Consider the following 22,118-nt stretch of genomic DNA (forward strand, 5'->3'; position numbering starts at 1 on the left):
GGCTCATCCTTTGATACAAACGAGCCCAACTAGGAGTTAAAGCTTGAATGAAAACCTTCGCCGTCAGCTAAAGCAGTGGTTCTCAACCCTTCCTGCACCTAGGAATCCCATGGGGAGCTTGCAAAAAGATGGTATGCTGTGTCCTAGCTCCAAACTCTGATTTAAGTTGTCTGGCTGTGCTGGGGCTTTGCAGAATTTTTAGAAACCCTCAAGAGTTTCTATTGTGCAGACAAAGTTGAGAACCACTGAACTCAGTGGTTCTGCTGTGCTGAGCCCATTGCTTCTCTTCCACAGACAGCAGCTGCCCCAGCTGTAAGATGAGAGGCTGCTGCTGCTGCTAAGTCGCTTCAGTTGTGTCCGACTCTGTGTGACCCCATGGACGGCAGCCCACCATGCTCCCCCATCCCTGGGATTCTCCAGGCAAGAATACTGGAGTGGGTTGCCATTTCCTTCTCCAATGCATGAAAGTGAAAAGTGAAAGTGAAGTCGCTCAGTCGTGTCCAACTCGTAGCGACCCCATGGACTGCAGCCTACCAGGCTCCTCCATCCATGGGATTTTCCCAGCAAGAGTACTGGAGTGGGGTGCCATTGCCTTCTCCAAGATGAGAGGACTGGTCCCAATAATCTTTAAGGGCCCTTCCAACTTTATTGGTCTAAAGTACTTAACTTAGGTCAGTGGATGTGGGGGTGTTCTGTTTTATGTTCTCTTTGAGAGCTGTCCTGCAGAGAAAATAGGAGAGCCCAAGGCATGAATCCACTTACACTCACGGTAATAGCAAGTGTTCGGCCCCAGGTACATTCAATACACACTAAAAGGCCATTTAACATTATGTCCTAAATGAGTACAAGAAACATTCACTTAATGAATGCCCTGCTGTCTGATTCTGTAATGGTTCTGTGTTTAAGTCTTACATCTCCACCTTTTCCAGTCTTCGAAAAGATCATGTTTCTTAAAAAGAACCTTCTGATTCCTCCCCTCATACCATTTAGCCCAGGCCCAAGCACAAGCATGCAATTACTTGAAAAATAAAACACTATGTGACTCATGTGAACTTGCTAGCGAGGGTCAGTTAGGTTATGAAGAAATAACAAATTAACCCTGAAAGCTCAGTGGCTCAAGACCACAAAGGTGGTATATAATAGTTGCTCATTAATAATTGTTTTCAGTGAACGAATAATGAACAAATGGTGATGCAAGTAACTAAAGGAAAAAAGCCTTAGATGAAAATAGGCAATTAAAGAGTTTAAATTATTTTTAAAAAAATCACAGCAGCACAAAAGCATGAAGTCGAAGATAGCACATTCCATTAGATACAGACTTATGAAAGTTTAGCTTTTAACACGGTATCTTTCAGCAATGACAAGTTCAGGGCCATTGTCTCTATGGGCTTAAACCAGAGTTCCTCAACTTTGGCACTGCTTTCATTTAGGACTGATAGTTGTTTCTTTGGGAGAGGGTCCTCTGAGCAGCATTCCTGACCTCTACCTGTCACTAGATGCCGATAGCAAACCCCCCTCCTCAGTTATGACAACCAAAAGCGTTTCCAGACAGTGCCAAATGTCCCTTAGGGGCAAAAATCACTGCTTCACTGATCTCTAAGCAGAACCAGCTACACAAAATATGCTAACACAAAAGATCATGAATTCAGCAGGGGAAGAGGTGGCTGATAAATAAGTAACAGATGTGAATGTACTTAACGCCACTGAGCTGTACTCTGAAAAATGGTGAAAACAGTAAATTTTATGTTACATGTATTTTACAATAAAATACATTAATTAAAAACATAAAACCCACTGTAGACAAAATAGCTAACTGTATTGGTAAAAATATTACCAATAGATATTTACATGCAATGTATTGTTTTACCACTTAAAGGAACCATTTTTTCTTTTTGCATCTGTACAATGTAACTATTCTTGCCATCTAACCAAAGTGTAATACTGTCTCAATTGCAGATTATTGTGCAAAACAAAGATAAATAGAAGAAGTATTAGAAGGCACATAAACCAATATGAAAGTAAGAAAGAATGGAAAAACCAGGAAAAGAGAAAGAAAAAAGAAATAAAGTCACTTGCACCAAGAGGCTTTACTGGCACCAGAGGAGTATTACCCGGTACCCTCAGCTCTGTGGTTTTGCCAGCTGCACACACAACTGACATTTGATCTGCACGGGGTTTACACAAGCTCTGAGCACTCTCAGGGTGTGTGGTCTGAATGCACCGATGTGTAAGGACGATAGTCCTTGCTCTTCTGTGAGGCTGTCACTTCTTGACTGGAAGAACCGTGTTTGCGATCTCAAGATAATATCCTGATACATCCTATAACATCCTTAGAGCTGAGCAAGAGGGGCCCTTCCCTGGACTCTGCATCTTAAAGGGCGCCAACATGACAAATGCACACAGAAGCTTATTAAAGAACACACAGAACCTCTGTCACTTGGGATCAGTGTTCAGGGCTCACACCACGAGAGCTGCAACCTTCAACACATACTCTTGTGACGAACACCATCAGACCCTGGGGCACCTCTTGCCCTGTGTTCTCAAAATAAGACAAAACGCGTTCAGGCACCTTGAAGGGTCACAGGCTATAAGGTCCTTATGTCAGAGATAGACAATGCCTCGGGTTGGGGGAGGAACTCGGCAACAAAGACATTTAAATACAAGGAAGACAAATCAGCTCATTAATCCTACCTCCAGATAGCACAAACACAAAAAACAAGCCAAACAAAAAAACCTCACATAAAGAAACAGCGCTTCCCTGTTGGGCCAAACATCCAGTTCCTTGCTTCTCTGTCTAATCATGGCTCCAGAGGTGCTCACAAATTAGCACGTATGTGCAACCACTGCGAACCTGACACATGAGGAACACTCTGCAATACTGAACAAGTCACACTCCTCCTAAATCCGCACATATGTGGGTACAGGCATGACAAGCCTAATGGAAGACAGCGGTTCTTTTTACTGGCAACCAGACAGAGACGGAACAGTAGACTTGCAAGTATCTTAACTGTAACATACTAAACGCTTTGTTTTTCAAGAGTCAGAAATGCCAGATTTACCTAAATAATTGTGATAAAACATGCTTCTAATATTTAAACAGATGTAGGCTACATCCCTACTCTTGTCCTGGCCCCACAAACATTAGCGGGCTTGGACGTGCAGAGATGCAGGGAGAGCACGCTGGTCTTCTTAAAGCTCACATCACCCCATCTTCCTCTCATTCACGAACATGCCAGGTCCTCGCACACTAGGAGTAAATAGCTCTGGACGCTGGATATAAACTCCGGTGGAAAAACAGAATTTAAACACGAAACCATGGCAACAGGGGGAGAGTTTTCCCTGCCAGTAGAGACCAGGAGCTGAGCACTTTGTAGGGGAGGTGGGAGCAGGAGATAGGAGGTCGGCCGGGCACAGGTCCACGCCACGCCAAGAATGAGGAAGTGTAGGTATCACCAAGATCGGCACACACTGAGGGGCATTCCCTGGTCCCAACAGAGTACTACGCTAAGGGCTGGCACCCTTAAATACCTCGCATCCCCTCACAGCTGTGCAGAGAAAAGACACGCTCCTTTCCGCTTAAGGGGCTTCCCCAGTGGCTCAGACAGTAAAGCATCTGTCTGCAATGCGGGAGACTTGGGTTCAGTTCCTGGGTTGGGGAGATCCCCTGGAGAAGGAAATGGCAACCCACTTCAGTATTCTGGCCTGGAGAATCCCATGGACAGAGGAGCCTGGTGGGCTACAGTCCATGGGGTCGCAAAGAGTCAGACACGACTGAGCAACTTCACTTTCTTTCTTTTTTCACTTAAGTTTCCCATCTTCACATTGGCATCAACAGAAACCATCTTACTTTGTGCAAAGTGAAATAAGCCAGACATAAAAGGACAAGTGTCCCATGACTCTGTCTCTGTGGGGTACCTAGAAAAATCCAACTCGGGGACAGAAAGTGGAATAGGGATGACCGCGGAGTGCAGCAAGAAGGGGCAGAGGGAGTCAGTATTCAATGGGCACAGAGTTTCAGTTTTGCAAGATGAAGAGTTCTGGAGAGGGACGGTGGTGATGGCGGCACCACAGTGGGTAAGGATTTCATGGCACTGAAAACATTTAACATGGTAAACTCTATGTTTTGTATAGTTTATCCAAATAAATAGATGAGCAGGCACGCAACAGGGAAAAAGAAACGTCTTAGAGGAACTGTGGGGTTGGGGGTGGGGTGACTTCCTTGAACAGAGCAGAGTGCATGGGTTGCTTACTGCTGAGGTGGAAGCCCAGTGATTACGAACATTATTGTTTTTGAAGAGAACTAGTTTATTTTCATCTTTTGCTGCTGCAGTTAAACCCGTACTACCGGACTTCAGATAGAGAAGCAGGGGTGGGGAAAGAGACTCTGGGGTACAGTTCTTGGCCAACTTGGTGTATCAAGGATGCTTTCAGCTACAGAGGAGATTCTTCAAATGTTCAGAGTCCAGCCATCTAACTTCTGCACTCCCAGCTCAGGTCCACAGCTCAGCTGAGTTGCTCCTAATGACAGTTCAGAGCCAGCAGTGTACAAACCACAGCCCGCAAGCCACCTGGACAGAGTCTGACGTTCAGAGCCCATTATTTCTCCAGAGCTGCTCATCTCCAGCCCTAGGCATCTCTTCTGATGACAGCTGACGGCCATGGAGCAGAGCAGGGGGCAGGGCAGGGGTCCTGGGCAGCTGCCAGGATTCATCACGCCAGGCAGAATTCACTCTCAGCTGGGGAAGCGGCATCTGCTCTGTTTTAGCAACATGGCAGTTCAGCCCTCACTCCCGACTCTCAAAAAACACCCACCCACTTACAAGATCAACTGAAACGAAATCGGCTGGAGTGGAAGATATGCCATTCACGAGGGTGAACTAATTTTATTTTGTTTGGGGTGTGGGGTGGGAAGTTATTCAACATGATAAACATGATTCCATCTGTCGGGAATTTTGCTTCTGACCTCAAAACCAGGAGGAGGCTGGCAAGGTCCGCCTGCAAGGAAGGGGAAAGGGAGGCAGGCACGCTTTGGTGTAAACACCTCCTAACAAACTGACCAACTCGCTGTCCCGGTTTTACCCAGCGATGCGCTCAAAGTTGATTGAAAGAGAAGTTAGGAAGGGAAATATGTTCAACCTCCCCACTAATCAGTGAGTTAATCACCAACCACTGCAGGTACATGTGAGCCAGAGAAGACAAGGTCCTTTTCTCAAGCAGGTCGTTACTACCTAGAGAGTCAAGAGCAAACAACTCGGAAGAAGATAAAACAGGAGGACAGTACGTGATCAGAGGCTGAGTGATGGGGGACCAGCTTTCAGCGCTCCCGCAGCTCAGAGGCAGGCAGGGACCACCCGAGCCCCAGCCTCCCCTCCAAGCAAGGCCCACTCTGCAGCCCCTCAGATCTGACCCAGCCCAAGGCCAAAGCTTGCATTCTTCTGGCCGCTTGATTCCAAGTCTGTTGTCTCCCAGTCTCCCCTTGTAAACGCTGCACCCCGGACCTGCCTCCTTAGCCTCGGGCCCTGTCTGCCCCCTTCTCCAGTGGCTTCCAGGTGCGCCGGCCTCCCTTCCTCCCACACACCCAAAGGGGACACCCTGAGGCCTTGAGGCTTTGGCGACAACTCCTGCCTGGGCCACTCCCCTTGGCCCTCCTCACTTTCCTCCCTCCCCTCATCCACGGCCTCCATGCCTACTGCACCTGCCAGGGCTCTTTCCCATATTTCTGTGTTCACGTCCTCTGCACCCTCCACCACTGAGCTCCCCTCAATGGCAGAGTCACAACCGATCACCCATAACCCCCCCATGACCAGCATGGGCAAGGCTTCAAATAACTGTGACATGCACATATCACAGGGAGGGGTAATGACATGAGGCTCACGAAAAGGAAAATGGAATCAGGCCTTCTAGAAGAAACAGGATTTCCTGGTGATTGTCTTCCTTTTGAGCGAAACGATCTGAAAATCGACTAATTAGAAGACTCTCACTGGAGCTACTAACAGTGCTTGCACGGCAGGCATGACTCCGATGTACTGCCACACAGGAACTCATTTTATTCTCACTGTGCGCCCTAGACAAGCCCACGTCACAGGTAAAGTTACACGCATATAAAAACTGCTAACCTGCACAAGGGCACAAAGCCAATGAGGGCCGAGCCAGGATCCCGGCCCAGGCAGGCTGGACCCAGAGCCAGTGCTCCAACCACTGGACCAGGCATCAGCTCTCAGGGTAAGTGGCTCCCCCCACCCACCTCCCACCAGTGCCTCATCCCCATGGAGGGAAGCCTCCCGTGTCCCCCACCCCGCTGGGAAGATTCTCCGCTCAGCCACCTGGGATCTCTCAGCTGGGCACATACATGTGTGCATACTGTGCCGTCCATTCAGCAGCTTCGTGGTGAGACCTTCACGTATGTCCCCATCTCTAGACAGCTCACGAAACTCTTTGCAACCCTATGGACTGTAGCCCGCCAGGCTTCTCTATGTCCATGGGATTCTCCAGGCAAGAACACTGCAGTGGGTAGTATTCTTGCTTGGAGAATTTCATGGACACAAGAGCCTGGCGGCTACAGTCCATAGAGGCACAAAGAGTTGGACACGACTGAAGCGACTTAGCACGCACCTACAGCACCATCTGCAGCAACAAAGAGGACGCCAGAAGCTCAGACGCGCCACTGTGCAGGCCACGCTCTAGCTCCGGTGGAGCATCCACCCCTGTTCAGCGGGGCCGGCGCGCCCACCCTCTGGGCCATACTCACAGTTTCATCTTCCAGTCGGAGCTGGAGGCTCTTGTCCCCCTCCTTGTAGTCCTTGGTTAATTCAGCGGAGCGCCACACGTCATCGGGGTCAGGGATCCAGACCCTTGTGTACTGAAAGAGTAAAACAAAAGCAGCTTAGCTGACAAGAGAAGTTTTCAGGTGTGCTCTCTACTAGGGACCCTCAGGAGAATGTTTAAAGCCATCTCCACACATTTTCCTCTCTTCTCATTTCAAGATACAAGGTGATCCAATACCAGGACAACAGACAAATGATAACTCACTGGATTGGTAACAGAAGACACCTTCAAGATCCTATGAGAATATTACAGATCAACGAAATTCTAATTCTACCAGGGAATGCCAAGCCTACATTTTGTTCTATCCAGAGCTTAGTTTGTTTTATCCAGAGTTTTACACCATCTCGAAAGGTGCTACAAAATATCTATGTCAGAGGGAGCACCTAGTGAGCTGCAAACAAAAGAATAAAATGACACGTGCAAAACCCAACAAGACAGTGTAGCAAGTCCTCAGAGCCAAGGAATCTCTGCTTTGCTATTTTGCATTCAGGGTCAAAGTTATTTTCCTGCAGAAGTGAAAGAAAGTGGTCAGCAAGTTGAAACTGTGTTAATATATTCCTGAGTTGTCAGCAACCTCATTTGAGCTGTGCATTCTTTAAACCATAAACATATCCCCAAATCTCATCCATCCTCCCCCAGCCACCATCCGCATCGGGGATCCGCAAGGTCATTAAGCTGCCCACATCCGGGCGGGGAAGAATGCAGCCAGTCCCCGCTGAGTGGGAGGCACTGTCAATGTCACTCGGGGGCTCTGGCCCTGACCACACATTAGAATCGCCTGGGAGCCTTGGAAAGACCAGGTCTGGGCCCACCTTGGACCCTGCAGTCCAAGTCTGAGGGGATCTGAAAGCTCCAAGGTAAGCATGAAGTGTAGCCGGGAGAAGCAGGGTCCGACGCACCAGCCGGAAGCATTTGGATCTCCCAGTGATGTCACCTTCAGCAACACACACCTGCCATCCGTCAGACATCTCTCTCAGTATTTGCCTAGTAGGCACGCCATTTCCACGGGGCCTATTTGGTTGAGAAGCTGTGTGCCTGAGCACACACCTTCCCTCTATTTTATATATACACACACACACACACACACACACACACTTACATACATACATACATATACACACACACACATTTGTGTATATATATATATATATAGGAGATGCAAGAGATATGGCTTCAATCCCTGGGTCAGGAAGATTACCTGGAATAGGAAATGGCAACCCACTCCAGTATTCTTGCCTGAGAATCCTATGGACAGAGGAGCCTGGCAGGCTACATTCCATGGGGTCGCAAAGAGTTGGACAGGACTGAGCATGCACACACACACAGATGTATGTGTATATATACATACGTATTTATATATATGTATGAGTTGTATGTATATATGTATAACATATATACATGTATGTCACAGAAGACTTTTAGCAAACCTGAAACGAACAGCTCTCAAGATCAAAGACCACCAGAATGTGTGCCTGGGTTAGCATCACCCACGTCCCTCACGGAGAGACAGCAAAGATCCCTGTGGCCAGTCAGGTGCTGGCTTGATTTGGGTCCTGCTTTTATTAAATTTTTTTTAAATACAGCATTCTCCTCCAGGTGATCACTGGCCTTTTGGAAAAGCAAGCCCCAGCCCCTGCTACACTTGTCTATAATTCACTATCAAGGAGTGAGTGTCATGAGGCAAGAAGCTCAGAGCACACGGTTAACGGGAAAGCAAACCACCAATTTGGATCGCTGATACCCCAGCTCTGGGTGCAAAGCCAAAGCTGTCCTTTGGCCTTACAATGAATCAAGTTCACAGAATCTTCTCTCCACCTCTGAAGCTGGCCTAGAGCAAGACATTACTGTATCTTTAGAGGAAGACACTATAGAGCTTTATAGCATCTGAGTGCTATGGAATATGACACGAAGAAAATTCGGAGGTATCTCTAGAGCAAACAGTGTTTCAACATTCCTCCTCTCTGGGGTGTTCTAACTTACCCCCTCCTCTGCCATTTAAGCCTGCCGTCCATCCAGCTGAGGGGACTTTTAAGTTCCTGCCCCCCAGCTTCAGGACTTCCCTGAGCCCCACTACAGCCCCCGTCCCTGAGTGAGGCTGCCAGGATGTTCCCAGTTGGAGGGGGACAGCGCACCCAAAAGGCTCTAACTCACAGCCTAGGCTCCACTCAGTGTGAAACATCACTGGGAAAGGCTGAAGATAAAGTGATGAACGACAGGAGGGGCAAATGCCGGCAGAAGGCAAGTGGAGGCGGTGAGCTGTGGACATGGTCAAGCTGGGTGATGCACTGGAAGCCACAGCCCGCACGGGGCTCCTCTGCCGTAACCCTGCCGTCCACGTGCCTCTCAAGGGCCAGTTCACTACACACAGCAGCGGGGAGCCCCACTGCCTGGCCCTTACTCTGGGAGGGTCCATTTACCTTTCCACTTACATCAATCTAAGTAGAATGAAAACACCTGGTAGGCAGAAAATTGTCATTTACATTTTCCGATACCCACAGAATTTTCAACTGAGCGCTGAAGAATTGACACTTTTGTATTGTGGTGCTGGAGAAGACTCTTGAGAGTCCCTTGGACTGCAAGGAGATCAAACCAGTCCGTCCTAAAGGAAATCAGTCCTAAATGTTCATTGGAAGGACTGATGCTGAAGCTGAAACTCCAATACTTTGGCCACCTGATGTAAAGAGCCGACTCACTGGAAAAGACCCTGATGCTGGGAAAGATTTAAGGCAAAAGGAGAAGGCAGCAACAGAGGATGAGATGGTTATTTAGCATCACCAACCCAAAGGACATGAATGTGAGCAAACTCCAGGAGACAGTGGAGGACAAAGGAGCCTGGTGTCCATGGGGTCACAGAGTTGGATACGACTTAGCAACTGAACAACAACAACAGCATCTGACACAGCATCGGGGCGTGAGGGGACCCTAATAACACTGCAGCTCCTTGCTACTCCAAGTGAGGACCTCAGCCGCACCACTACCCGGGAGCTTGTCCGAGATGCATAATCTCACACCCAGGGCTAAGAATGGGCTCGTCTAGCGCCTGCTGTTCTGCCCCTGCCTATGAGCTCAGCCTTCCCTGCCTTGGAACACAGGCCAGACTACAGCCTGGGCCGAATGCAGCGTCCAACTGTTTTTATACAGCCCATGAGTTAAGACTGGTCTTTAAGTGGTTAAATGGCTGAGGAATAAAAAAATTCAAAAGAATGACAATCACATGCTAACACGTGAAAACTGTGCGTCAGATTCTGGTGTCCATAAAGTTTTATTGGAACACAATGACACAGTTTACTTAAGGCTGCCTGTGGCTGCTTCCTCATATCAGTGACGGTTATGACACAGGCCTGACAGCCCCCAAAACCTAACTTATTTGCTCTCTGGCCCTTTGCAGAAAAGGTTTGCTGCCCCTGACCTTTGAACACGCCGGTTCCTCAGCCTAGAATGTCCCTTCCTCCCCACGTCCACGTGGGCAGAGTCCAAGTTCCAGCACCGTCTCCCCACTGAATCCTTCCTTCCCTGCGCCCTACAGAGGCAGCCCTTCCCAACGCTGGGATGCGGCAACCAGTGCTTCTCACATCAACTTTCTTTATGGTTTTGCAATCGTTTTCTTTTCGTCAGTTTCCTCTTACTATTTCCACGTCCCTCAGATACACCATCAGGCATCTTTGTATCCCCAGCACACAGGAGATGCTCCGGAAATGTTTACCGAGACGGGAATCGGTGGAGGGACTTGAGTGGACATACACGTGGAATTTAAAAACAGAACAAATGAGTTTCTTTACAAAACAGAGATAGACTCACAAACACAGAAAACAAACTTAGAGTTCCTAAAGGGGAATGAGGGGAGGGATAAACTAGGAGGCTGGGATTTACAGACGCACACTGCCATATATAAAATAGATAAACAAGGATTTACGGCGTAGCACAGAGAGCAATACTCAATATCTGGTAATAAACTATAATGGAAAAGTTAAAAAACAACATAGATATAGACACATATATATAATCAAATCACTTTGTTGTACACCTGAAACTAAGACGTTACTGTAAATTAACTATACTTCAATTTAAAATAAAAGGCCTTGAGGAAGGAAGACAGATGTGATCTGAGCTGTGGAGATGGAAAGAATTTGTCAGGGAAGGGTTTCCTTTGCAGTGGTGAAAAGGTTTGGTAACAGGATGGACAAGCTGGTTGTACAACATCGTGACTGTACCAAATGCTAATGGACGGTTCACTTAACAGTTAATCTTGTGTGATATGAATTTCACCCTAATTTAAACAACAAAAGTGGTTTTGGTGGCATGTGGTGCAAACAGTATCCTGTACACATCTCTCCTGACAGGGGTACTCGCCTCTCACCTCTGGGAAAGCAGTCAGATCAAATATCTTCTCTTAACAGAAAGTCATCATTTCTATGAGCCAGAAACTTCCTAGAACCAAGGTTCTGTGCTGCCTTTTCATTTTTTTTCTCACCTTCAAGGAATTCCTTCCAACACACCCAACCTCTACAGCTTTCCTGGAGGCAGCAGACTGTAGGGAAGACAAGCGCCCTCACCTCACCCAGTTACAGGACTAGTCCATGTGTCACCATGCTGTTGGAACAATGCTTAATTCCATCTTATCAAAGTAAATAAAATAACATCTGACCTAGTTGTTAAAGAAAAACCGCTTTTTCTTTAGGAAAGAGCCCCGTGTATTACCCGGAGAAGGCAGATGCTCCGTGAAATGAAATGCATTAGTACCTGGAACATGTGCTCCAAGCCCAAGTTCACTCCCCAATCTCTGCAGGCCGCACAGAAGCAGCTCCCTCACACTGGAGGGACTGGCTGCCTCCAAACACTGTATTCAATCCTGGTCGCACAGGAGAAATCACCTGGGGAGCTTTTACAGCATCTCCAGCCAGGCAGCCCCTCAGGCTAATTACATCACACTCCGGAAGTGGGCAACCAGGCAGTGATTTTTAAAGCTCCCCAGATGCACCCAGTGTGCAGGCAAGTCTGAAAAACCAGTGGTCCTTGGAGTTTGCTTTGGTAACTGATATGCAGGGCAGCATAGACCCTCATGTGCCCAGAGGCCTCTCCCCACTGGCCTGTGGTTGAACGTGAAATTTCAGCCTGAGGATTCTTCACCCTGAGCGAAGGCACCATCCGCAGAAAGCCCCAGCAAAAATGTGAATACAGTACTGAGAGGAGTATGGTATTTACCCATAAATACCAATTATTACGCAGTGCAGTTCTGAAATGGTTTGGGGTCGTTTAGGGGGTTTCTGAAGAGCTCCAGTACGGTCCTTCGTGTCTCAGCGCAGAAAAGAATTCAGTGAGAGACAAAGTGGTAAGAGATTCATCAGAAGAGGACGTCTGTAAGGCTTACAAGCAGTGGGGGCGAAGGGATGCCATGCCCTGAGAACTTAGTGGGCTACAGTTTTATAATCAAAGGAAAAGTGGGGAGGGGGAGAACTTCTCTGTCTCTCTTGAGTGAATTCATGCTTCCGTCACCAGCTCCTCCTCCAGGTTGAGCAGGGGAGTTTTCTTGTCCCTACATGGTCAAGCTCAGAGGTAAAGAACCCGCCTGCCAGTACAGGAGACGCGGGTTTGATCCCTGGGTCAGGAAGATCCTCTGGAGAAAGACATGGCGACCCACTCCAGTATTCTTGTCTGGAAAATTCCATGGACAGAGGAGCTTGCTGGGCTATAGTCCATGGGGTCACAAAGAGTCAGAAACTCCTTAGTGACTAAACAACAACAACAACATCGTCAAGCTAGTTTCACAACTTTTCTTCAATGTGTGCAAAGAGTGTGTCCTAGGGATCCTTAACTTACTGAGCTCGCTGGGCATGCTATAGGTCTCATGCCGCCATTGTGTTATAGTTTGGGGGCATGTCCCGTGCTTCTGTTGCATGGTTTTGTTGCTAAGCAAGCCTACTTGGTTTTGTGGCTAAGCAGACCCGCTTTCCTGGAGTAATCATTAACTCACAGGGTCTCTCATAGTTTTTCCACTTACAGTCCCCTAGTGGGATGAACTATTGAATCACTTTATCCCTTTATCCCTTGACTCTGGCCCTATCAGTATTGTGCTTAAGTGTGCAGGCTCCAGAGCTAGACAGCCTGGCGAAGAATTCCAGCCACCACTCTTTAGCGTGGGTGAGGTGATGAACGGGCCCAAGCCTTGGCTTTCTCAGCTGTATAATGTGGGTAAACATTGGCCCTACCTCATGCAGCATCCTAAGAATCAGAGGAGATCCCACAGTATGGATATTGTAAGCATTAAGCAGTGGTGACGGTGGTGAGGCACTGTGCCATCTAGCAGGCAGGCTCCTCATGGGATTCCACAGGTGATTAGGGAAAGCAAACCAACCCAAGGTGTTCCATGTTACTAGGAACCTTTAGGTGCCCTGCAAAGCATCACACATAGGTGACCTTAAAATCAGTAACTGGGTCTAGACTACTTCAGCCTCAAAACCTGAGAGGAGTGATTCTCAACGCTGGCTGACATTAAAGAATTACCTGCAGATCTTAAAAAAGAAAAACAAAAACAGTGCCCATGCCCCAGGCTTGAATAATTAAGATTAAGTCTGAGAGCAGAGCCCAAGCAATGTACTTTATTTTTTTAAAAGCTTTCTAAATGATGAACATGCCATCAGAGTTAAATTCACTGTTTCAGAGTGAGCCTCAGAGCCAAAGTGAACTTGAGGGAAAAGAGAATAGGAACACTGGAAACATTCACCCCATAGAATTATTAATAATGCCACCTCCAAAATCTTACACTAATATAAGTCATTTAATCATCTCATCCTAGTTTTAAAAAAAAATAAGTAGGGCTAGCACTAATATTTCATAATGAAGAAACTTGAGGGTAAAATATACTGGACAATTTGTCAAAGTTCACAGTGACAAACTGTGTCAAAGTTCACAGTGAACTCACAGTGCTGAGCTCAGGGCAGAACCAGAGAGAAGGTCTCAGACTCTAAGTCCTCCTCTGTCTCCACTCCCCAGGCCCCTCACCCCCTCATCTTCCCCATGGAGGAGTACTGGCTGTTTGACAGAAACCCAGGTCCCGCTGAGTATGTATTTTGTACAAAGTGTCTTATAATTACACACAAAAAAAGTGCAAATACCCATTCATCATGACATGCCAAGTTAAGCCATTAGGTAGTCTTAGAGTTAAGAATCAGATAGAAGTGTTGGCCACAAAGTAGTCTTGACTTGAAGCAAAGCAGTCTGGACGCAGACTCCTGGGGATGGATGAGAGGGGACCCCAAGCCTAACCTAGGGATTGACCAGACAAACCGCCTGTCCATTTCTACCATGTATAGGGGACAAAAAGCGGGCACACTGCTGGCTTTATTCACAGCTGTACCCCAGCACTGACGTGATGTCATGCTTAGTAGGCACTCAAACCTCTGCCCTATGATTGGAAGCCAGGTTCTGGTTGTGAGTGGGAGGGGAGTCCTTTTGATAAAACAGAGAAACTAGGCAACAGATTTACTCAGGGCGTGAATTTTGTTCTAGAACTCATTAGATAAGATACAAGATCAAGTTGGTCTACTTCCATCCGTCAAGGAGCACAGAAGCCTCCCTATTTCTCCATGCAGGACCAGTCGGAGATCCAGCCCAGGGAGGAGCGCCAGCAAACAGCAGTGCTCCCCCGCCCTGAAGTGAGCCCGCCGACAGGCCGAGGGGGTCAAGGGAAAACACAGCAGTGAAAAGGCAGGGAGGCGAGGCCTGGAACTCAGATGCCGCCCATGGCAGGAAGGATCACACACAGCGGAAGGGCAGTAGGCTGCTCCCGCAAGCTCGCCTGGAGCCCACGTCCAGCTACAACGTGCGGGAGGGCAGGCTGAGAACCACGGTGCTGAGACCACAAAACCCTCTAGGCCAAAACCACGTGTCTTGTTTTAAAATGGGGCTATTCACAGCTCAGTGCTTTAGTGAGGTCGGGAAGACACCTAAATGCTTCTCCAAAATGTAACAAGTGACGTCCTCTGTGGGTGTCACATTTTGACACTTCTCTTCCTAAAGCAACAGTTCTCGGAGGGGGAGCAGAGACCACACACTCCCCTGGGCCAATGTCTTCATCTCAGCACCATATCAAGAGCAGTTTCCCCAGTGGTGTGGAGCTTGGCAGCGGACTCACGTTGTAGGAACTATGAAGATATCTTACCCAAGTGCCCGTGGAGCAGGAAGTGGGTCACACTTCATTCTTTTACATCTGAAGAGTCTGGACGAAAAAGACTAGGCCTTTTGCCCCAACTGAGCAGAACCTCCCACAATCCTTTGTACGTCTATTGAAGTACGAAGATCATGTTCATGAACCCAGACAAGAAATGCACCCTGAGCCCAGTGGTGATGATTAGTCCCCCAAATCTGGGTCTGAACTCAGAGCATCCCCATCAGTACGTCGCTGGACATCTTCCCTTCCCATTAGCTGGGCTCCCACTATGGGAGACAGGCGAGCAGGAGGTGACGCTGCAGGTACCAGGTATTATTATTAGCCTCAACCCCCATCACAGGCTTAGTTTCTTCATCTGTCAAGTAGAGAAATACCTTCTGTATCACAGTTGCTGTTGGGATTAAATGAAATCGTGTGTATGGAACATTTAGCACAGCACCCGGCACGGTAGATATTGTCACTGTGGCAGGAATTGGGACCCTGGGATGGAGACACAGAGAACTCCCTGTAGAGAGCCAGACACGGCCAAGTAACCCCAGCAGAACACGCGCACAGGCTCCTCACTGCAGTGGCTTCTCCTGTTGCCAAGCGTAGGCTCCAGGGCACGCGGGCTTCAGTAGCTGTGGTGCAGGGGCTTACTTGTTGCACTTCCCGGGCTCCAGAGCACAGGCTCAACAGTTGTGGCACCTGGGCCTGGCCACTCTGAGGCTTGGGATCCTCCCAGGCCAGGGAGCGAACCTGTGTCTCCTGCATTGGCAGGTGGACCCTTTACCGCTCAGCCCCCAGGGAGCCTGGCAAGTTACTTTTGTAAGCCTGCCATGTTAAATCCCCTTAACCTGCTGCCAAAGGAACCAGAAAAGATGTACTCAAAGCTAGTACATTTCATGTAGCTAAATATGTCTGAATCCTATCAAGAAGCTAAAACTTTTTTGGAATTTCACTTCCAGTAACCTGACTACAGCTCCTGGACTGTGGATTCTCCCTGTACAGGAAAATTTAGCATGTGATTAAACAGTCCATAGTCATATGACAAATCTTTAAGTCATTTAAGACAGTTTTCCAGAGCACACCATCTTCATTTCCACCTAAGCTCTTTGAAACACCTCAACTTTTAAAAGCCATATACGAAGCCATCATTGGGCAGTTGTCTTCCTTTTTCCAGCAGGTACCTACTCCTGACCTCCACAATCGAAGACTACTATATTGTTTTCCCCAAAGAAAAGTCTATAAATAGTTTGCATTCACCACAATGCTGACGAGCATGTCACAGTCCTAGAAATACTCACCAAGGCAAAGTTAAGTATGTTTGCTTCCATTTTATAAAAAATTTAAACCCTGTTCCATTAGTAGACTTCTCCAAGCAACCAAAACCAGCACTGACTAAAGTCATGACAGCTAAGCTAGCTTCTGCAAACAGAACTTCACTGACCAAAAGGAAGTAACTGAGAATGCGTTAGGAAACCACTCTTTTCTGAAGAAAACTGACGCTCTTGCTTTGTCTTTAAAAGATCACCTATCTTAGAATTTAAATACCTTACATACTTACATGTGGGACTCCCAGTGGGCTCCCAATCTTCCTTCCCCAGGATAAAGCATGCTGCCCTTCCCATCACCTGTATTTAAACACTTCATCTTTGAGGCTAATTCAGTAAATACTCTTCAGCTGGGACATGTCCCGCAGAAGCTACAAGGCCCCCCGACCAGAACACAGACTCTATTCATTCACCCACCAGTTCTTACTGAACACCTGCCACATGACAGGCACTGTGAGAGGAGCTGGGGCAAAGAGAAACAGGCACGTCCCTATCTTGAAGGACATTAGACTGTATTACGCAATTAGTCTACTGCAATGGTCCCAACTGCTTGGACAGCACAGACTTTCACGGCATGTGGTTGTGTGACCTAACTTAGTCTGGGTTATTGGGAAAGGCTTCATTGAAAGAACAAGATTCAAACTGAATCCTAGATGGACAAGGAGTTGGCTAGGCACATTGAGGAGGGAGGGGTGTTCCAGGATGAGAGTTTACCTGTGTGACAAGCCTGGAGCAGGAAGGAAGAGTGCTCACTGAAGGGCAGAAGATGGCCAGTCTGGGTGGGACATAGGACAGGAGGAAAGAACTCAAAATGATGCTGGGGAGAGAGGCAGGAGGGGCTGGGGAGCCTCACTTAGATTTTGTATATTATCCTGGACTGCCAGGGATGTCTCTCTCTTTTTCTTTTAGTATTAAAGAAGATCTAGGCTTCCCCCGTGGCTCAGAGGTAAAGAATCTGCCTGCAAGGCAGGAGCCACAGGAGACATGGGTTCAATCCCTGGGCCAGGAAGATCCCCTGGAGGAGAGCATGGCAACCCACTCCAGTATTCCTACCTGGAATACTGGAATCTTATGGACAGAGGAGCCTGGTGGGTTCTTGGTCCTTAGGGTCACAAAGAGTTGGACACAACTGAAGCAACTTAGCGCACACACACTCACATACAAAGAAGATCTAGGTGTCACACATAAGAGGGAAGAAGAAATAGAGGGAGGACTAGACTCATGGACTAGATGCTAGTCAATATGAGCAGGAAGTCTCTCATTTGTTTATTTTTGCTTGTTTCCCTCACCTAAGGAGACATATCCCCCCAAAAATTGCTAAGACCAATCTCCAGGAATGTACTATATTTTCTTCTGAAAGTTTTATGGTTTTTAACCCACGTGGAATTTATTTTTCTGCATGGTATGACATCAAAATAAAAAACTTTTGCACAGAGAAGAAAACTATCAACAAAGTGAAAAAGCCACCTACTGAATAGGAGAAAACATTTGCACACAATATATCCAATAAGGCAGAGGTCTCAACCTCCAGGATCTAGTGCCTGATGATCTGAGGTGAAGCTGCTACAATAATAGAAATAAAGTGCATAATAAATGGAATGCACTTGAATCATCCTGAGACCACCCTACCCCGTAGTCCATGGGAAAACTGTCTTCCACAAAACCAATCCCTGGTGCCAAAAAGGTTGGGGACCACTGCAATAAGGTATTACTGTCCAAAATATACAAAGAACTCATACAACTCAACATCAGAAAACAACCGAGTTAAAACATGGGCTGCTGCTGCTAAGTCGCTTCAGTTGTGTCCGACTCTGTGCGACCCCATAGACGGCAGCCCACCAGGCTCCATCGTCCCTGGGATTCTCCAGGCAAGAACACTGGAGTGGGTTGCCATTTCCTTCTCCAATGCATGAAAGTGAAAAGTGAAAAGTGAAAGTGAAGTTGCTCAGTCGTGTCTGACTCTTAGTGACTCCATGGGCTGCAGCCTACCAGGCTCCTCCATCCATGGGATTTTCTGAATATTCATTTTCCCAAGGAGGACATACAGATGAATGACAGGCACATGAAAAGATGCTCAACATTGCTAACCTTTGAGGAAATGTGAATCAAACCCACAATGAGATATCACCTCATATCTGTCAAAACGGCTAACATCAAAAGAGACAACAAATAACAAATGCTGTCAACAACATGCAAAGAAGAACTCCATGTGCACTACAGTGGGAATGTAAACTGGGGCAGCCACTGTGGAAAAGAGTGGACATGCCTCAAAAAGCTAAAAATAAGATCACCATATGTTCCAGCAGTTCTATTCCTGGGTATCTATCCAAAGAAAATGAAAACACTAATTCAAAAAGATAAGCGAACCCCTATGTTGACTGCAGCAGTATTTACAATAGTCAAGACACAGAAGCATCCTAAGTGCCTGTCAACAGATGAATGGATAAAGAAAATATGGTGTATAGATAAATACACACACACACACGTAACTAAATCTCACTCAGCCACAAAAGAACGAAATCGTGCCATCTGCAACAAGATGGGTGGACCTAAAGAACATTATGCTAAGTGAAATAAGACACAGAAAGACCAATACTGTATGATTTCACTTATATGTGGAATCTAAAAAACAAAGCATATGAACAAACAAAACAGAAATAGCATTATAGGCACAAAGAATAAACAGGTGGTTACCAGAGGGGAAGGGATGGGGGTGGGGGAGGAAAGAAACAGGTGAGGGAGATTAAGAGACATAAACTTCCAGGTGCAAAATAAATGAGTCGCAGGAATGAAATGTACAATGTGGGGACTAGTCAACAACTAATATCTTTGTATAGTGACAGACTGTATCTACACTTATTGCTGATCATTTTGAAATGTATAGAAACATGGAATCGCTACATTATGTAACAGGAACTAACAGTGTTGCAGGTCAATCACACTTCAGAAACAAATTCATAGAAAATTCAGAGATCAGATTTGTGGCTACTGGAACAGGGGGCATTGAGGGGAGGGAGAGTTGAATGAAGGCAGTCACCCAGCAGGAACTTTCAGTTAGAAGTACTCAAGATATAATGTACAACATAACACTGCTGTATGTTACAATATGAAAGTTGTTAACACAGTAAAACCTAAGAGATCTCAGCACAAGAAAAAAATTTAGTTTTTCTACATCTTCGATTTTGTGTCTATGAGATGATGGATGTTTGTCAAACTTATTGTGATAATTACTTCAGGATGTATGTAAATTAAAGGATTATGCTGTATACCTTAAACTCATACAGAGCTGTATGGCAACTATATCTCAATAATAACTGGAAGAAAATGGTCACTTAGAGGGAGATATGTAAGGAAAAAGAATCCTCCATATGAGAGTGTAGTTAAATCTGTCAATGTGAAAAAAAAAAAAATCTGCCAATGTGCATGCTCCCAGGCCTTCCCCTCGCTTCTCAGGTGAGCACCCACGATGAACATGGAATCCACATTCTGTTCCTCACTCCAGATAAGCTGTCCTTGCAATTCTACCCCTGGGTGTTCCTATTACCTCACTCACTCAGTACTTCCTCACTCCATACTGCTAAACTGCCATGTCCACCAGGCTTTTTTTTAGTGATACACTTATTCAGCTTTTGAATCTTCTTTCTTTATGTTTTATTTTATTCCATTCTCAACCACGTTTCCCAGCCTATTCACTGTATTTTGCCATGTGGAGTTTATTTGGAGTTTCAGAGAGCTGAGTGGAAGAGTCTGACACTAAGGATGAAGAGACGCTGTTCAATCTGGTATATTAGGAAATAGGTGCAGTAATAGCATCCAAAGTTCTTCAACCTCAGAAATTGAGGCAAGATGGAAAAATTGTTCTAGAACCAACACATGCAAACTGAGTAGCAGCCAGGAAACTGACTGTGATTTTAGAGCCAGGAAACGGTCAGTTTCTGCTGTTTAAGTCACCATTAACCAAAGCCCAGAAAATGATGCCTTTGCTTTCCTCTTGGTTCTGAGAGGAATCACTGGGCAGCCACCATCAATAATGCATCCTGCCTATTTTAAAACTGAATCATTCTTCGGAGGGTTCTATCTGCTGTTAACATCAAACAAATCTGCTGTCGGATAGCCAGTGAGTCTCTCGCATGATCATCTCCTCTAGGTCGGAGGATTGCATTTTAGGGGCCAATTTGGATGTAGTTTTATACTAAAATGTCACTTCTGGTCCAGTCAAAAAGTGAGTGCAGCTTGAAAGAATTGCTGACCTGACCCTGTGTGTTACTAACCAGAGAAGACGTAGGAGATTTTTTTAAAAGGACCAAAGGACAGATGTGCTGTGAAATGCCCCCTTTATACGCTCTATTCTTAAGGGTAATGAGTAAAAATGGTTCATTTCACGTGGAAAATGAGAGAATGTGCGTCATCTTCTCAATCCAAAACTCCTCCTTGCCCCAAAAAGGTCTCGTCACGAAAAACAATTTGAGGAGGGGATATGAGATGACCAAGGAGATCACTGGTACTTCTTGCTCAAGCAGCACATGGGTACTCTATTGCTGGAGCTAATTTTGGATGTACAAGTGGAAGCCTTTGCCTGCTGCCACTTCAACTCACCTGAGCGGCCTTAATACACCATCAGGTGAGTGGTTCTGCTTCAAAAGGCTGTTGTTGAGAGCCTGAGTTATTACTGCTACTATTAATAACCCACAGGGGAGGGTGACAAAGAAGTACTCCACTCCTGCCGGTGCTCTGTTCCTTACCAAGTATACCGCAAGCATGTTCTAGAAAAGTTATATATACAACATTTTTGGACTGGAAACGTTTTCATTCTAGAGTTACTTAGAAACTCTGGGGCAACATAAGTGAGTCTCACCCTTCAGCAAAATTCTCACTTGTATACAAATGTCTTACATACTAGAAAACCAATAAGCTTTTGGCAAAAGCATTAGAGGATGAATGGTTGGTGTTGAAATAGGTGTGCAGCCCTATTGTAACAGGTACACATCGCAGGTCTTAAAGTAGGTACATATGCAAGGTGCTCAATCATCCTGGACAAAGCCTGAGTCACACTGTATTCTTTCCAGTATCATTTAGGGATTAAAATAGGGATGTAACCCAGGTCTAAATCTCTAGTCCATCCCAGTGGCTCCAATCACATCCCTGGTTCCAGGCCTTCCTGGAGACCCAGCCCAGCATAGAGGTGGGCCTGGGAAAACATCACAACTGGAACTCCCAAAATGCCAACAAGGTAAGTGATGCAAGCAGTCCTCACCTTAAATGAAGTGAAAATGTACGAAAGGAGAGAAAAGCCATCACCCTGGTTCTGACACAGGCTGAGTCATATTTGTTCTTCCCAAGACAACCAAGAGCACAGAGCTGGGAACGTCCAGCAAAAGGCATTTGTGTCTGATGTGGACAATGTGTTGGTCTGGGAGGCAGGGTACCCAGGGGCACGGGCCTCCCTCAGCAGCCAAACAGCAAAACCTTCTTGGACAAATCATTCAAATTCTCCAGGCCTTGTTTTTTTCAATAAGTAGGTTGAACTTGAAAAGTACCAAACAGTATGCCTGCACTTATCACTCGATCACCTTCCTGCTCCCCAGCAGAGAGCTGCTTTTGGTAGAAATTGTTTCATATCAACCTCCAATGCAGAAGATGTGTTCAGTCTCTGGGTTGGGAGTATACCCTGGAGAAGAAAATGGCAACCCACTCTAGTATTCTTGCCTGGAACATCCCATGGACAGAGGAGCCTGGTGGGCTACAGTCCATGGGGCCGCAGAGTCGGATACCACTTAGTGATTAAACAACCACCACCACCAATACATCCAGCA

The 22,118-nt window shown here is 46.5% G+C and overlaps 1 protein-coding gene across 2 annotated transcripts in view; it reads right to left on the reverse strand.

Annotated features, from left to right (window-relative positions):
• The window catches only part of MYO5B (myosin VB), a 337,920-nt gene that overhangs the window by 186,699 nt on the left and 129,103 nt on the right, over window positions 1-22,118 (reverse strand). For both annotated transcript variants that reach the window (XM_043443867.1, XM_043443866.1), the window contains exon 2: window positions 6,749-6,859. In XM_043443867.1, coding sequence (XP_043299802.1) covers window positions 6,749-6,859 — 111 coding nt within the window. The remainder of the gene's footprint in view (window positions 1-6,748; window positions 6,860-22,118) is intronic.

This window comes from Cervus canadensis, chromosome 23 (assembly GCF_019320065.1).
Source record: "Cervus canadensis isolate Bull #8, Minnesota chromosome 23, ASM1932006v1, whole genome shotgun sequence".
Lineage (NCBI taxonomy): Eukaryota > Metazoa > Chordata > Mammalia > Artiodactyla > Cervidae > Cervus > Cervus canadensis.